At 40.6% G+C, this 18,612-nt stretch overlaps 2 protein-coding genes across 3 annotated transcripts; one reads left to right on the top strand and one right to left on the bottom strand.

The window, feature by feature from the left end:
* Window positions 1–1,022: 1,022 nt before the first annotated feature.
* On the bottom strand, window positions 1,023–9,625 carry LOC4349954 (SWI/SNF complex subunit SWI3C). 2 transcript variants are annotated; one of them, NM_001423172.1, is made up of 9 exons: window positions 9,461–9,625; window positions 8,842–9,387; window positions 8,210–8,766; window positions 6,192–6,546; window positions 5,998–6,071; window positions 3,806–3,897; window positions 3,289–3,362; window positions 3,040–3,182; window positions 1,023–1,711 (listed from the first exon to the last, which is right to left on the bottom strand). In NM_001423172.1, exons 1-9 carry the CDS (start codon window positions 9,486–9,488, stop codon window positions 1,226–1,228), a joined length of 2,355 nt encoding a protein of 784 aa, NP_001410101.1. In that variant the 5' UTR covers window positions 9,489–9,625; the 3' UTR covers window positions 1,023–1,225. The 2 variants fall into 2 exon arrangements, with proteins under 2 accessions (NP_001410101.1, XP_015617510.1); XM_015762024.3 differs by having other exon boundaries at window positions 1,072–1,711; window positions 3,040–3,158.
* A 4,990-nt stretch (window positions 9,626–14,615) lies between these two features.
* LOC107279338 (ankyrin repeat-containing protein At5g02620-like) lies at window positions 14,616–18,295 on the top strand. Its single transcript, XM_015760646.3, has 3 exons — window positions 14,616–14,997; window positions 16,433–17,012; window positions 17,575–18,295. The coding sequence occupies exons 1-3, from the start codon at window positions 14,616–14,618 to the stop codon at window positions 18,293–18,295; spliced, it is 1,683 nt and encodes a 560-aa protein (XP_015616132.2).
* The last annotated feature ends 317 nt before the right edge of the window (window positions 18,296–18,612 follow it).

Below are 18,612 nucleotides of genomic sequence, written 5' to 3'. Positions count from 1 at the left end.
TCGTCTTTATGTCTGACTCCCACGGGCCACACCTTATTTCATTGTGACTAAGGTTTGGAGTGAGTCTTGTGAAGTTGTGATATTCTCATCTTCTCATTTGCATCTATTTAGTCTGAAAACTGAACTAGGATTTTGTTTTATTCTCGTTGATTAATTTACATCGTAATTTTAGGTATTTATAACGTTTATTCACATCGTTTTCAATGATATAAGATTTATAAAAATATGAGTAAATTTCACAAAACTACAAATATTTTAATTAAACTGTCATAAAACTACAGATTTAAGACAATGTATCACAAAACTACAGATTTAATGATAAATTTATCACAAAACTATAGATTTAAGACTAAGTATTATAAAACTACATATTTTATATTAAAGTTATCATACAACTACATATTTAATATCGAAGTTATCAAAAAATATAGATTCTAGAGTTTAAATCCCTAATACTAACATTATGTTGTAGCTATAAATGTTGTAGTTTGGGATAAATTGATGCTAAACCTATAGTATTATGATAAATTTGCTACTTAATCTTTATTTTTTTTTTACATTTCATCTTAAATCTGTAGTTTTATGAGAAATTTCACGCTAAATCTATAGCTTTGTGATAACGTTAGCATTCTACAGATTTAGCGTAAAATTTCAAAATCTGTAGTTTCGACCAACGCTAAATCTGTAGTTCTAACCAACCTACAGCTCTAAATGCTATTTGGCATAGCTCCAAATATTAGATTTACAGTATATTTAATGTTTATATGTTAAATTATAGTGGTTTAAAATTTTAAATTTTACCTAAAATAAGAACAAATTGATTGAATCAAATATTATCCGCGTGATCATAGATCTATATCCATGGATTTATGGAGCTATAAATACCCAACTCCTAGAAATACCCAGCTCCATTAAATCTTGGATCTCGAGTTGTGCCAAAGAGGGCTTTATGTTTGCTATGTGATATTTAAAGCGCAAATATTGCAATTTCACCAGATTCAAACGATATATCGTGAGACATCCGTAACAACACTTTTGAGGCTATAAAATGAGAACCCAAGTGATCATAAATACATAAAATGAGAACCTAAGTGATCATAAATTATACGACCAATGGAACATATTGTACAAATGAATAACAATGAGATGTTTATGAATCATATAAAGCTACAACTGAGGAAGCTACACTGGTTGGAATCTTATGAATCTCCCTTTTTTCTTTCTCCTATCCTACACTTGAATTGTTTCCAGAAGACGACCTCAACAGTTGATGATGATTAGGGGTTACAGAATTGGGCATGCCTGGGTTGAACATGATGTTTGACGTCTGTGGGGATGGCTGGGTTTGGATGGCCGACAGCGGCAGACGAGGTCCAAATGACAGCATCTGCTGCCGCTGCTGCTGTTGTAAGAATGCCATCTGGGGGTGACCATGCCCCTGCATGTTATTGGCAAATGGTGCTGGCATACTGGATTGAGGCATCGAGCCTGGCACGCCCATCGGTCTGGGGCTCATACTCATTGGATTGGATGACATGGTGCTAGTACTACCCCCAGGTAGGCTATTTCCAGGCGAGGCCAAGCGGGTGGACACGATTCGGACACGGTCAGATGCAATCCTCTGCCTTATTCTCTCCACTTGCTCGCATTCTTTCAAAAGCAAGGTCTCGACTTCGGCAAACTGCTTCAGCTTCAGTTCCAACCTTTTTAACTGCAAGTTAATTGTTGTTGCAAACAAATATTATCAATGACGACAATGCAACTTGGTAAAAAAAGCTAGTGACTATGACCAACGGCAGATCAAACATAGATCAATTACAGTTTCCTAACTTGCTTCCTAGATGAATTACAGTTTTGAATTTTATTGATCCTACTTACTGGCAATTATACATAAGACTGACGACACAATTAGTTCAGCCAGTTATAGACTCAGTCCTCACCAGCTATACTTATCATTCACCACAACACTATCATTGGAGACATGCCTACCTGGTATTATAGGCAATTGAGTTATATAAGTTTCCAAAACCTAATCAGAATGTATGAGAAACACCTTTCACCATCAAATTAGACTAGGAAAGGAAATCGTGTACACAGACACCAACTTTACACTGCCATTTTCAAACTCTTTCTAGAACTCATATTTTAAGGGACCAAGTACAAAATAAGCCATAAAGTGGGGCTATGCAATAGTGCATTTTTCTTAAGTAGGAGTTTGCACACTCAGACATTCAGGCAGTGTTCGGATGCCCTTTTCCCCAACCACTCTCCCTCGTTTTCCACGCGCACGCTTTTCAAACTGCTAAACGGTGTGTTTTTTGCAAAAAGTTTCTATACGAAAGTTGCTTAAAAAAATCAAATTAATCCATTTTTGAAAAAAAATAGCTAATACTTAATTAATCACGCGCTAATGGACTGCTCCGTTTTCCATGCAACGGCGAACACACCCTCAGATGTGACAGCCAGGGTTTCAAAAACCGCCGGGGGCCCGGTTACCGCCACCCGGCGGTACGGCGGTTACCGGCGGTAACCGCGGTAACCGCGCAAAACCGCGACAAATTTACAAATCGAAATTTGAATTCAAAAATTTGGGCAAACCGCGCGGTTTGGCGCGGTTACCGCGCGGTTTGACGCGGTAACCACGCGGTTTGGCGCGGTTACCGCGCGATGTGTAATGGGTTGCACAGTAACGGGCCGGCCCATTTTTTTTCTTTTTCCAATTTTCAAATTTATTCTCCGTTTTGCTCTCAAATTTGAATAAATATTACTCTTTTTTGAGAAATTTCTTCACCATAAAACACTATAAATCAAGCACTACCTTCACTATTTTTTTTGATTTTTTTTCTTTTTTTTTTTAAATTTTTGAATTTGGACGAATTTTATTAAACCGTACCGCGCGGTACGGGTAACCGTACCCCCGCGGTACGGGCGGTAACCGCGGTAACCGCGCGGTTACCGGCGGTTTTTCACACCCTGGTGACAGCAATAATGAGAAAAACAAGGCCCAAATGTAAACAAGATGGCAACGTTCACACTAACCTGATGGTTTATTACAGTAGCAGTTAGTCTTTGGATTTCACGTTCCTCTTGATCTGCAAAAAGTTTAGCCTTCGTAGCTGCTGCCGACAAACCACACATGGCAGCATGCTTCACCTTTTCTGGAGAGATGGATGAAGATACACCTATTTAAGGATAGGATGGTTTCCTTAACACTAATATCTTGCATGAGTACATGAGATTGCGCAGAAAACTGATTATCATAGTGGAGAATAAATATGAAGTCATTACCACCATTATGATCACGAAAATTCGGATGCGGACCTTGGCCCCTAGAATCAGAGCAAATGCCTTCTGAATTCACCCTTCAGTGTTCAGCAAAAGGTAAGTCAAAACCTACATCTACCATAATAAGTCCAAAGGAGACTGCAAACCAACCTAACGACCAAATGAAACAAACCAAAGGTCCAATTTTAACATCAGGTGGATAAGTTCCGCAATCTCAATGAGGGATAAAGATCAGTAGTAACCACCTGGTTACTATCTGGGTAGCCGTATCAGTAGTACTGTAGCTACAAGTATTGGTGCGATATTTCTGGACTAATCTTATTCATTTATCTAGTACTCATATGCTGTTTGATAAAATAAACTCAAACAGAACTCAAAGATGGTTATTGCTGGTAGCTTGTAGTTGTACCAGATAAGATCTAGTATTCAATTTATGTAACCTTTTTCTAAAATCCTGACTGAAGTGTTAAATGATTTAATCATGCTACTAAAATAAAACATTTCAGGGAAGATGGCTAACCTGGAATCATCATCTACTGTCAAAACTGATAAAGCAGCACTTGCACATGATGCTGCAACTCTTGGTCCCATAGCAGAAGCCAAAAACCCAACCTGCACAGTATCTCCAAACAGTAAGACACACAATGCCAGACATATACAGAAGGCTAAGAAGCCTATATATGTTTGGTTCAAACATCATGAGAACTAGTTTACGTTGAAGCAGTGAAGCACAGGATTTGTGTGATTGCAATAATTTCAAATTAAAATTAATCAGGGAACAATATGAAAAGTAATTCAGGATAATACTGATGTTATTTCTCGTGTTACTAAGCACTCTATACTAGAAACAGTGTCATAGTCAGGTCAAATTCAGCAAGGAAGATAACACATACACTTGAGATAATATGACGGACAAAACCATCTTGATTAATAACACCAAGGCAGGCAGAACAAGAGGAAGCATTTGAACTAATAAGAATTCACTTCAGAACTTGTGGCCTGCGCCAATCAAGTTATAAGTATAGATCTCTATAAAACTTAAAGAGTAAAGTGCATAGGCGGTCCTTAAACTTGTAGGGTTGTGTCATCTAGATCTCCAAACTCTCAAAATGTAGATCCAAGTCCCAAAACTCGTCAAAGTGTATCATCTAGGTCCCAATTCAACACAGCCCCTCTAGAATCCTACGTGGCGCTGATGTGGCATACCACATGAACATGATGTGTCCTTTTCCTCTCTTTTTTCTTCTTTTCTTTTTCTTTTTTGTTTTCTTCTCATTCATTTTTTTTTCCTTTCTTCTGCTCGGGTCACAGAGAAAGGAGAAGAAAGGAAAAAATAGGAGAACAAGAAAAAGGAAAATTTTTAAATGGATCCCATTTGTCAATCAAAATGATATCACGTCATGTCTGTGTGGCATGCCACATCAGCGCCACGTAGGATCCTTAAGGACCATGGCGATTTGGAACCTAGATGATACACTATGACAAGTTTTGGGACTTGGATATGTAGTTTTAGAGTTTAGGGACTTAAATGACACACCCCTACAAGTTTAAGGATCACCCATGCACTTTACTCAAACTTAAGCATTCAGTGGCTCGCTGTATATGTGCCAGCATACATTTTGTAAAGGAATGCTAAGTCTGGAGCAGGCACAAAAATTGGAAGGCACTAAGGTTGAAATGAACCTCAGATCAGTCTGAGGATTAGAAGGGATACGAGCAAAAAAGAATAATAAAAATGAGGGGTTATAAGGGGCTTTCTACTATGTCATTGCTCTAACATCCTAATTACTAAACCTCCAACTGATTACATTTAATACTAAAATCACTCGTAGTGCACTTCCATTACTATTTTGTCAGCTCTATAGTGCATATGGTGTTTTGAGGCTTTGAGCTGGTAATCAACTGCTGAAAATAATGTGTACAGGCATTTAACTTTCAGCCTAGAGAAAATCAACTGCTACGTCTGGATAATCAATCAACAATTATAAGCTATGATTTTCAAAATCGAGTTCCAAGATAGTTCAGCTTAGACCTCCACCTCCAAATTAAAGGAATAAAGGCAGCTACTACTAACTATCAAATTGGCATTCAAATACAAATTGTTTTTGGAAGTAACATCATTGGCTTATTTAACTTCAACACTTTCTGTTGTTACAGCAACCAAGCTTATTGAACATAATTAAGCCTAAAATCAAAGTCCCAAATTCAAAATCAGCTTCGGATTATAATCCAAAGGAGTGCCAAGCAGAGCTATGCAAATATAACTTCAGTAAGAAAATGTCACTGTCAAATAGAATTAAAGAAGTGGAGATAAACACAAATTCTATGAGCTAACATAAAAAATAGTACTCCCTGCGTTTCAGATTTATAAGTCGTCTTGACTTTGGTCAAAGTCAAACTGCTTCAAGTTTGACCAAGTTTATAGAAAAAAATAGTGATATTTTCAACCCAACACAAATATATTATGAAAATATATTCAATTATAAATTTAATAAAACTAATTTGGTGTTGTAAATGTTATACTATATCAATCTACAAACTTAGTCAAACTTAAAGTAGTTTGACTTTGACTAAAGTCAAAACGACTTATAATATGAAACGGAGGGAGTACCATGCATTCTTGTCATCCAAATCTAAATGACACAACTCACTGTTGAAAACCGAAAAATTGTCCACTCATTCTCTAAACAGGTTTAGTGAACAACTGCTTACCAGTGACATCACCGGATTAGAAGAATTAATGAACGGAAGCTGGTTATCAGGTGGAATTTTTTGAGGTAGATTTCCTATGGAAAAACATGGTAATCAATGTTAAAAATGCTAGTTATTATAATCTAAAATTTGTGAGAAAACAAATTTCGAGAACTGATAACAGAGGAACTATCAGTGTAAATATGTAAAAATACCTGAAGTACTGCCATTGCAATCTAAATGTGGGTATCCATTGGTTTCTGCTCTAAATGGCACAGATGCATCTGGCACCTCAATATTCTCTAACAAACCATCTTCAACAGGAAGACGAATAAAATGGTAAATACATTGTGCTTTTGACTTTGTTCCAACATGCTCTGCAATGTTATTCCAGTTGTCATTGTACTTCTCTATGCCCTCCAACAGCAATAACGTTTCTTGATCAGTCCAACTATCCCCATCATTTTCTGATCTATCGTTATCCCCATCAATCCTCTGAAAATCTAAGCTTGAATGCCCAGTAATATATCTCGCATCATGGAAGCAATCAGAGCATAGAGCGATATCTGCCTGCTCAACCAACAAGAAGATTGTCATTGTTTGCTTCTCATCCCCCACAAAGAAAAGAGTGGGAACCAGCATGATGCATTAATATTGCACAGGCAAAATAGACCTACCAGTTTATCTTCCTTCAACAAAGAAAATAGAGTACTACTGTAATCAATTTATGCATAGTTGACAAAATAGCACAAACTGCAATTTGAAGTGAAAGTGTGAAACTCACCTATCCCATAACTTAAAGTTAAGTTCAGCTACAAACAGGGTTCTAGTCATTGCTACACCACAAATATATGATACCATCAATAATATCTACTAATATATGAAGGAGCAGTTGTCTTATTTGCTATCTTCACCCTGAAAATTCCAAGCAGAACTTTCAAAGCTGTTATGGAGTTTGTGGTGGCAGGCTGCATCAAGGGATACTTCAATGGAGGACAGTAGCTGTCATGGATGCACGCTTTGTGGCCCTTCTTATCCAACACATTTTGAGTGTCTAACATTATTGTTTCATCTGCATCATTTCTGCTCTCCTTAATTTTGAATTTGATTGTTGGCCTCCTTGCAGCAGTAAACCGCACGGCAACCAAGGAGCTGGTAAGTATAAGCATGGTGCACAGGTGTGCATCCTTCTCCAATCCGTACATTCTAGGCACCCATTGACCAGCAGCAGGGAGGTGGCTGCAGTAAACATCCACCTAAATGCTCTTGTCCAGATGTACATCCCAAATCTCTTGGTAGTAACTTTTATCCCTATCCCAGCTGCATTCTAACATGTTATTGTATAGGCATCTTAGGATCTTTATGTTGCCCTTTATGTTGTACTTCCAATAAATAATTCAATATTTGTCAAGTTTACATGAATCATCTCACTTCAATACAGTTTGATACTACAAATTATATGTATTTTAATTCAAAAGAATACTACAGATTGTATGTGTCTTCTTATTTCAACTAAATTTTGCAGGGTTTTTTCTTATGACAGTTCACAGTATCACTACGGCCTGCCATCCAATCAATTGCCACATTACTCTTATCACTCACTGAAAAGTGGCATGAACAACCATATAAACTTTCTATTAATTCTTTAAGTTAATATTGTTGTTGACTGTATCTTGTATTGTGATTTTTTTCTATGCAGGAACACTGATCATTTAATAACCAATTCTGTTCAGAAGCTTTCAGCACAATATAATGTTTGGGTTGATCACTTGTATGGAAAGACCATAAATTGCTTAGGCTGACTAGTAAGAGTGTAAGATTCTGTGTTCTAAATGTTTTTCTTTTCTCAAATTAAAAATGCAGTTTCCATGTTTTAGCAGAACAGAGCATGACGCAACATATGTAGAGTATTCGTTGGGTTGGCAAACACAGAGCAGTGAGGAGCAGGATTATGATGCAAAACACAGAGCAAGTATTCATTGGGTTGGCAAACACAGACAGACAGATATTAAATTTCAACAACAGAATCTAGTATGTCAATTCTCAGCAAAAGCGTGTGTCATAACTTGCTAGACTACTGCTCAGCTTACTGTGATATCGTTTCCCAGTTTTTGTATTATTCATCTTTTAGGTGTCAAACAAAATGTAAGCAACAACACTAAGATATAGAAGGGTTTCCTGCACATGAAAAATGGGGAGAGAACATCTAAACGAAAATTACAAAGATGCTCACCTCCTTTAGTGACTGATAGTGCAAGCTGGTCAAAGGCTGTAAGCAATAACTGCAAGAACTCTCTGACAATCGCTCCCTAATCTTTCCATCCAATTCTGCAAGTCCAGCATCAAAATCCACAACCTCCGAATTTGATGCCAATGAAGAAATGTCCTCTGCTTGGAGGTTACATTTCGGTCGATCAAACAAAATTAGGCCATCAATTGATTTCAGTGGCGCAGTCAATAGTTGCAACTCCCCGGTTGGCTCCTCCCTTAGAAGGGAGGTTGCCATCCTTAGACCCCGGTGCACCGACCCAGACGCAAGGTAATTGATGATTCCCCAAGTGTCTAAGAACCTAACAATCCTACTGAGATCATATAATTCAGCTGTGTTCGCAACAAGCCCCTGGCACTCTGCAAAAGCAAGCCTCTTGCTTGGGTTCTCTAAATATTTTGCAATAACCTTATTCCTCAATAGCATGTACTTCTCTGGAGTGTTGCCCGGCGACTTCCCTGAAAAGAACTGTGGCACCACCTGCCTTTCCAGCCTGTGCACGATCCCTGGGGAGAACCAATCTACAAATCGCAAACAAGTTAGTGCCGCATTATAGCTCAGACATTCAGGTTTTTGGTTGCAAAGAGCAGGCGGACCTGAGTGCTTGGGCACGACATGTAGGCGACCCTGGAACTGCTTGGTCACGCCATGCCCCTCCATAAGATTCGGCGGCGTGCACACATAGGTAGACGGCTTGTCAGTGTCCGTCGCGAGCGAAGCGTGGTCAGGGAGCACCCCGGAGAGCACCTGCTGCTGCCCGTACGAGATGTTCTCCAGCACCGGCGCCGCCGCCACCGCGGCGGAACCCTCACCCGCGCACGCGGATCGCTCGGCCGCGATGACGGCGAGGACGGACGGGTGCGGCCGGTTGACGACGCGTCGGGTGGCGACGGGGAACGCCGAGACGGGCTCCGCCGAAGGGAGCACCTCCGCCTCGCGGAGGTCGAGCACGGGGTCCTCCGCCCCGGCTAGGGTTTCGTCGTCGGCGTCCTCGGGGACCGCGGAGTCGTCGTCCTCGTTAACGGCGGCGGAGTCGGAGTCGTCGGAGTGGTCCGCCGCGGCGGCGGCGGCCGACGAGCGGTTGGACGGCGACGGGGACGCGGTGGGGTTCCGCTTCCACTTCCGCCATTTCAGGCGCGAATCTGGGAGTTAGGGTTCGGGGAATTAGCGCTTGCTTAGGGGAATTGGAGTTCGGCGAGGGTTGGAGGTGCGTACCTGAGGTCGACGAGGCCTTCCGCGGCATCGTCGTCGTCGTCCTCGGCGTCGGCGTCGGCGGCGGCGGCGGCGGCGGCGAGTGAGGGGGACGGGTCGGGACGGGGTCGACGCAGGGAAGCACGTGCGAGGGAGGTCGGGACTCGGGAGTGAGTGAATCAGTGTACTGAATGAACTCTTTCCCTCAAAGAGGAAAACAAGGATAAATTCGGAATCTATTTCCGTAGTTCGAGTTTTAAACTGTTTTTGCCTTTTGCCTTTGTTTTGAATTTTCGTCCCTGCCGTAGCATCTCTAGCAGTAACTATGGTGCACTTTTAGTTTCTTTTCCTAACTAGCCTAACTCGGCAAAGGCAAATCAACTCATTGCTTACTTGTATCTCTGCATTTGGTTCGTTTGCTCTCTTTAGTTAAAATTAGTGGCTTGTAATTTTTCCGCAAGTAACGTAAGACTATATATACGAGTGTTTTCGTTAAACAACAGAGATAATGTGCAAAAAGAATTATCTAAAAAAGAGTTATAGTTCATTATTCGAGAAACAACTTCATGTTTTATTTATTACTATTGGCTAACCTGAGAGTTTAGTCAAGAATTGAGGAAGAGTACGATGAGATATGGGATATGGGCCGATTGTTGGTAGGTTTAGGAGAAATCGTTTTGTGTGTATCATCAATTTTTCGCGCGATTAGTTTGTCGTCGGAAGCGAGCAGATTTGGCTCTCCCTGATGAGCTAGCCTTTTTCTGGCCCATTTGGGCTAGTTCGCTTCTGGGAGCTAGGATTTTATGGCGATACCAAACGATTAGTCTTGCCAAGTCAAGCTAGGATCATGCTAGCATTGTAGCCAAACACGTCATTTCTCGGAACTTAAAGACTAAGTGAAACTAGCTCATTTTCTACGGACCCAAAAATATCTCTAACTTCATAGACATCATATTGTCGTGCATAAACTAAAAACTTGATAATTTTTTTTGGATGTGCGCTCTCATCTTGTTTTCACATGAAGAAAAATGTTAGAACAAGTGGTTCATAGAGGAAAGTTTTTTTAGAAAATATGTTTTTAGAAACGTTGAGCAAACAATACGAATGGTGGATAACTGAATAATAATTTTAGAAATATATTGAATTAGTAGATCATATATTATTAGAGTTATGTCTGTTATAATCGTCTACTTCTAATTGACACCATTGTTTATCCATGGTCACTTTTAAATTTTAATGTGACCCTGCTGCGAAATTGTGTTAAAATGGAGTAGGAGAAAGGCGTTGAGCTTACACATAATAAAAGTAGAAATCAAATACAATTAGCCAATTATTATGACACCATAAATCCCTAATGTATTGCTAAGACCACTTGAGCGGCAGCAACAACACCTAGCTATACCCATATAGCAGCATCAAGGCAACAAGCAAAGTGGAGCTCAAACTAATTCAGTTTACTTCTACATTATACAATCAATATAATCAGTCCAAAGATTATATCCTCTCTTTACGCACTAGATTTTGATTAAATAAAGCATCCTCAGATACAAGATATCCAGCTCGTACGTTGTTCTTCACAGCGACGTGCGATGGTGGCAGTGGCGCGATGATGCCAATGGCGAATGATGATGCTCAACGTGCCCAGTGGGTACCGAACAATGGCGGACGAACCTCGAAGACGCATCCTCATTCAAATACTTCATGTTCTGTGACAACATTGTTGTAACAGCACTAATGGTTACTGTGATCTTACTTGTCTACCATAAGGCGTCTCGCTCCGCCGGCTTGTGGAAGAGCTTCATGGCGGCGTTACATTGTATATGGGTCTCGCATGTCAGCTAAATCGTGGCCTTTTACTCTTCCCATGCCACAACAATCTCTAACTGTAGGATCGTAGTACTAAGCTATATCCCTTTTAATTATATTGTGCTATATTTTTGGGTGGAGGTAATAGATAAAAGTTTCTAGATTATGAAGATAGACATACGATTAAATTACTTGTAGGGGTAAAATAGGAAAGTAAATAACTTTTTAGTCAAAGTTATCAATAAAAAATAGAGGTTAGTATTTTTTTTACCAAACTAATTAATTAAACCTGAGCTTTTTATTCTTTTTGATTCTAGATGATGGCATATCCTATAGCGCTCATCTGAATATGGCATATGGTCAAATTAAGCTTTTGGTTATTATGCCACTCGAATATTTGAATTCAGTGACTTGTGATGCCAATATTCATCTGTTCTATCTCCACATATGGAGATAAATTTTGGTTACACGCAAAACAAAAAAAGCTTATTAGCATATAATTAATTAAATATTAACTATTATAAATTTTAAAAATAGATTTATTTGTTTTTTTTAAAACAACTTCTATATAAAATCTTTTTTTAAAAGATATACTCCTTCCGTATTTTAATGTATGACGCTGTTGACTTTTTGACAAACGTTTGACCTTTCGTCTTATTCAAAAAATTTATGTAATTATAATTTATTTTATTATGACTTGATTTATCATCAAATGTTCTTTAAGCATGACATAAGTATTTTTATATTTGCATGAAATTTTTGAATAAGACGAGTGGTCAAACGTTGGTTAAAAAGTCAACGGCGTCATACATTAAAATATGGAGGGAGTATCATTTAACAGTTTGAAAAACGTGCTAACAAACAACAAGCAAGTATGGAGTTAAAGAAATAGAACAGAGCCGACCAGAGCTCATACGAAATCCACGCGCATAAACTCCTTCAAAATCCACGCGCACGAGCTGTGTACAGATTTGCGGGATTCCGCTTCTTCCTGCTGCTGTATTTTTGTTCCTGAATGCAGCTTCTCTGTGCAAGCAAGAAATGCATCGCAGCTCCCCCTATTGATGGTGGAGCTCCGTCCTCTCTCAGGCACTCCCAGGTTGCTTTCAGTTTATACAATTTGCAAAGAAACTCACCTTTATTTATATAATCTCAAAAATATATTCCCGTACCTGATAACTAAGTTATAAAATCAGTTCGGATAGTTTCCTCCATTCCGAAACAAATAGTATCAGTCAGATAATTTTTGAAAACAAAAACTGATTCCGACTTTTTTTTTTAAAAAAAAACACGAGGGTAAGTATCCATGAAAATGGAAAACAGTGAAACTATCAAGATATCTATTCAGATAACTTCTGAAAACAAAAGCTATAAAAATTTAGAAATAAGTTTTGGGAGGAATTATTTTTAAAATCAAAAAGTTTAAAAAATACGAAAAAATTATAATATCTATTGTTACATGGGTCACCCAAACATCCTGCTCAAGCCGGGCCCTCGAGCACTAGGGGTGGGCAGAAAAAGACCGAACTGAAAAGACCAAGATTGAGACCGAGAAATTCGGTCTTAGGTACTGAAAGACCGAATTTTGTTCAGTCAATTCGTAGTCTCCTCGGTTAATCAAATAGACCGAAAAGACCAAATTAATAAAAATAAATATATAAATGCAACCTACAATCCACTAAGTTCAATAGCATTAAACTTTAACTTACACTTCCCTACTTCTTCTACGCATACAATCTAATAAGAGCCTTTACTCATACATGCTTACAAATTTTTTTTTGTGATTATTTGTGTTGAAAATGTCCGTTATTTCTTTGCATATATAAAAATGTCGTTGAATTTCGGTCGGGATCAAGACCGAGACCGAATTTGTTGGTCATAATATTTTTGTGTTGAAATTTGGTCTTCACTTTTTAAAGACTGAAAACCGAGACGAAAAAAATTTTCGGTTAGACCGAACGCTCACCCCTACCATGCACAGTGGAGCTCCGTGAGCGACGACGCATGACAGTCTGGCTGAACGCTGGTCAAGGTCCGAGAGCCCACCGTAATCAGACATGCCCTCTCTCCAGAAGACCAGAGAGAGGACACCAAGCATTATGAAGAGGAATAAATTCACTTTGACTCACTTAACTAGTGGTATCTGATTTACATGCTTGAACCATATTACCCGATATTTTAACCCCCAAGTATTAAAATCGGTGTAATTTAACTCTCTTGACATTTTTGAGAGCGGTTTCGTTGACGACATGGTGCTTATGTAGCATTATCTCTATCTCTACTATTATAAAAATTGAAGATGTTTCCGTCAGAATTTTGGTGCGTCATCCGTGTTTGAATCGTTTTTAATTTCCTGTTCTGTCAAATCTTTTTATTTTTTCTTACGCCAGAGTGTCCCTCTTATCCGAGACGCGCGCGAATTAATTGGGACCTCACCTTTTCACACACCCCTTGTCGCACGCAGGGATCGGGCCCAAGCCTGAGTCCATTTTCCACATGTGCCTTTACACGCCGCCGCGATTGAGACCGCAACACCCTCGCACACACGATTTGCGCCCTTGTCGTATGTCTGATTGGGACTATGTCGCCCTCGCCTGCGATTTAAAAATTGAAGATGTTTTTGTTAAAACTATGGTACTTCGTCTGCATCCGATTCCCGTCACGCGTAACATTCATTGCAAAGTCACGACTCGTGAGCGAACTACGAAAGAGAGTCCGTGTGATGTGGATACCAAGCGAATGAAACTCACAGAGTCAATGTGGATATCACGTACGTCGTTGCCCATATCATCCAATTCTATTCGTATTACAGGCATAAATAAAAAAAAATATATGGGAGCCATTTATCATTCACACGAAAAAATATTATGAGATCCACTTATATGTGGAGCCTACATATTATCCTTTCCTATCCTCCCCTTCTTCTTCCTCCCAAGGGCCGGTCCTAATATTTTAGGGGCCTAGGGCGACACAAAAATTAGGGCCCTATATTGAGTTCGTTTTTTTTAATTGTATTAGGTGCCAGAATTGAAGAAAACTTTATTTTAGAGTAGCATAAGAAAAACATATTTGCATAAAAAAATTTAATCATAGTATCTTAAACTTATCATATTTTATGAAGATTTTCCAATATAGATTAATTTGATGGTTAGAATTTTAAATATGTATGGCCCGATGGAGTAATTTTTACAAATCTAGTATTTATGGGTTCAAAATCAATATCAGTGATCCTTTCAAAAAAATCAATATCAGTGATCCCTTCATTAAGGAGTAGTAGCACTAAAATTGTTGATAAATGATAATCACCTTGGCCATCAGCCTATAGGCTTGCTTGACCAATCAAATGACTGCTCTGCCTTCTATAGCTACGCGTATGGGCCTCAATAAATTAAGGGGCTTGTGTTTTTACGCTGTTGTTGGATTGCAAAGCAGACGATGCGATCCACTGGAAATCAACGAATTGTACGATGGCAATAGCAAACCTACTTACGTATACCTGGTCAGGGGGCCCCTGACTTGGCGGGGCCCAGGGCGCTTGCACTGCTCGCCCTGCCCCAGGGCCGGGCCTGTTCCTCCCTTCTCTCTCTTTTCCCTGTGGGGAGCGGCGGTGACGGTGACATCTTCTCTCCCCCTCTCCTTCCTTCTGTATCTGTCGGTGGCAGCTGTCAGAGCAATCATTATCACCTTCGAAGATGCTTCATCCGCCGGGCCAAGCTCGCAGAATCCTCTACATGCCGCCGTCTTCCGAAGCTTACGTATGATCACGGTTCAAAATTTCAGGGGATAGATACAAATTGTTTCACCCATTTTTTTTCACTTTTTCTTCTATTTTTGAATTTAACAAAAATAACTCAAATCTGACCAAATTTTGTTAAAAATAAAATTATTTTGGACCAAAATTTCTGCAGTTTTGGAAATTTCGGTCCTATCAATGTCCCCGATAGGAATAGCAAAACTGAAATTTTGAACCCTGAGTATGCTATCAATCCGTTGTGTAAAATCAAAGGTGTTTTTGATTCATATTCTGTGATGAACAATTGGGCATTGGAGATTATTGGTTTTGATATTTGGAATTTATTCACAAAGTGGTTTTGGAGATGATTGGATTTCACAGGTGAATATACAGGTACTGCTGTGATTTTATGTGGGACCGGCCAGACCGGGCTTGTGCTGCCGGTCAGACCGGCGCAGTCCGCGGTCTGACCGGCCGACACTGTGTCGGTTTCGGTTTCAGGTTGTTTATTTGGATATCCGAGTTTATTCCATGATTATGACTTCTAGATGGATACTATGCGTATGTAATACTATTGTTTGCTGCTAATGAGTCAAGTTGGAGATAGCTTGGTCTCGAAATATGGTTTCTTTGTTTGTTTCATGTGTAGGTGACTCGATGTCTCGGGAGAGTATTTGCAGTGATGGACCGGGAGTCGGCTTGGGGATAAGACGACGTCCGTGGTGGTCAGAGATCATGCGGGATACTTAGGCTAGAGTTGATGCATGTGGTTGATGGAGATTCCATATGGCATACGATAGAGTTATTGTGTGCGTATGGGATGCGGAGTCGAATTTGGAAGGAGTCCAAATTTGGTATGATTGGTTATGTAAAGTTTCTTTCTTGTACTAGAGGGTTTCCTAAGGTGTTTAGGACTCCTAGTATGAGTTTGGTTCGTGGCTTTAGGCTGCCTACCTCATGTATAAATAGAGGGGGAGCGTGAGGCTTCCCGGTATCGCTTTAGAGAGTAATTGAGTTGAGTTTTGAGTTAGGGTTTCGAGTTTAGTCGAAATTTTTGTAAGGAGTGCTGTTGGTGCACTTTGTAAACACAGAGAGAAGTAATAAAGTTGTCATCCACTTTAAGAGTTCTTCGATTTGTGTTTCACCGAGTTTCGGCGGTCCAACCGGTGACATACCGGCGGTCAGACCAGCGGCATACGGGCGGTCAGACCGGCGGCATCCACTCGGTCAGACCGGCAGATCAATCTCGGTCAGACCGATCTCCATCGATTTCGAGGGTAACTTTTATTTCCGCTAAAAGTTTTCGGTTTTTGGGTATACCAACCATTCACCCCCCTCTGGTTGGCTTAGTTCTTGTGATTCGATCCTACACGTTGAACCGTCGATTTCTAAGGTTTTGAGCGCAAACACGAGAATGTGTTGCCCAACTTAACTTATCAATTGATTAAATTGCGCAGAGATGGTTCACCTTCTACTACAATGGAAGCCAGAATTGGCCGTCCAAGTCGACTGCAATGGCAGCACTCCGCTCCATTTCACGGTGTCCGACGGCAACCGTAAAATCGTACGTGCAATCCTGGCCACGGCGCCACCTGGCACGGCGTACATGAAGGACTCAGATGGCCTCTCCGCTCTCCACGTCGCGGCTCGGCTGGGCCACGGCGGCATCGTCGAGGAGCTGACAGGGTTCTACCCAGACACCGCCGAGCTGCGCGACGGCCGCTGCGAGACCTTCCTGCACGCCGCGGCCAGGGAGAGGCGCTCGTCGGTGGTGTCCCTAGACATCAAGAACCCCATAATGATGGGTGGCCTCGTGAATGCGCAGGACGCCGGCGGGAACACGCCGCTCCACCTCGCCGTGGTCGCCGGCGCGCCTGACATTGTGGAGGCCCTGCTCCGGGAGGGGAATGTGCAAACTGATGTCTTGAATGACGATGGACACACGCCGCTTGATCTCGCCTCAGAATCAAACAGTTTGTTCAATATGGTGAGCAACCATAAACCAAGCATGCCCATTTACTATGTTATTAGTTACTCGTTACTTCCTCCGTTTCAGATTATAAGACTTTCTAGCATTGTCCATATTCATATATATGTTAATGAATCTAGTTGTCTAGATTCATTATATGAATGTGGACAATGCATGTCTACATTTATTAACATATATATGAATGTGAACAATACTAGAAAGTCTTATAACCTGAAACGGAGGTAGTAGTAATCTAGAGTGTACATATATAAACCTAGAAACTTATATTGATTGCAATTTTGGTTTGAAATTTCGGACCCCCCGCAAGTGACTATCTTGGCCAAAAATTTTCGGTTTTCTCAAATTTTTACGAATTTGGTCAAAATTTAGTCAAATTCAGTTAATTATGTTAATTTATTTAAAAAAAAATCGGTCCAAGAAGTGCTGAAGATACTGAAATTTTAGGAGAACCAAAATGGCCAATATCAAAATTGAAAACCCTGTTACCGTATAGTCAGAATGGATGTCTGAGATTATTTTTCACGCCTTTATTACTACATTAGGTTTTTTACACTGTATATGTGACTTGCATCCTATATTTTCATTGTGAATGTAATGTAGGTAATTAAGCTTTGTTGTGACATTGGTCACATTCGGAGCACAGGCCCAGCCACAAAGGAACGACCATCTGAAGCCGTCGAGCGGCCATGACATGGCGAGTGGTATCGAGAAGACATCCGACAGCCTCGCATTGGTGGCTGTTCTCATTGCCGCCGCCGTCTTCGCCGTCGGGTTCAACATGCCCGGCGGGTACGGGGACGACGGCACGGCCAACCTCAGGGACAACATCTCGTTCAAATACTTCATGGTCCTCGACACCTTCGCCATCACCACGTCAGTGGTCGCCGTCATCCTGCTCGTATACGGGAAGACGGCGGCGGCGGCGCACCTCGCCGTCTCGTGGAAGAGCTTCGTGGTGACGCTGCAGTGCATCTGGGTCTCGCTCGTCAGCCTGATCCTGGCCTTCTTCTCCGCCATCCATGCCGTCGTCATCGCAACCTCGAGCTCGAGGACGGTCTTGATCACCATGTTCTTGGTCATCTATGTGTGCTTCAACGCCTTGATTTTGTGGATCGAGAAGTGGATTGATCCTGCAGCGACGACGTATCGCGCGGTTTGGAGGTTCGTGTGGCGTGGTCGCCATGCTCACGCCATCAAGAGGCGATATCCGTTCCTCGGCGACTCCCTATACAGCTTGCTTATCTTCTCGGTTATAATTATAAATATCACAGCATTTGTCGTTCTGGTTGTGGTGTATTATTTCGATGTGAGAAGATTGTCGAACAATTGATGATTGTGATATGAAACTAAGCTCATATATCAATGAGATATGAGTGATATTTTAGTTGGGAGTACTCATTAATAATAGAAGGATTTGTGCAGGAGTAGTTTATTATGACCGTCTCATAAAAAACCAACCTCCTAGCACTATTAATTTGGACACATATCTCTGTCCAAATTTATCGTACTATGTTATGGCACATCTAATTATAGATTCGTTTTTTTACGGAGGAAGTAATTAATATATAGAAGCAAAGAGATTTTTTTGCAGCAAAAACTAACCATCTGTCATGCATACTCAGGAGAAATTATCAAGGATGCACCTCC

This window comes from Oryza sativa, chromosome 11 (assembly GCF_034140825.1).
Source record: "Oryza sativa Japonica Group chromosome 11, ASM3414082v1".
NCBI classification, from domain to species: domain Eukaryota; kingdom Viridiplantae; phylum Streptophyta; class Magnoliopsida; order Poales; family Poaceae; genus Oryza; species Oryza sativa.
The sequence above is the reverse complement of the archived record's forward strand: the minus strand, read 5'-3'. Positions and strand labels throughout refer to the sequence as shown.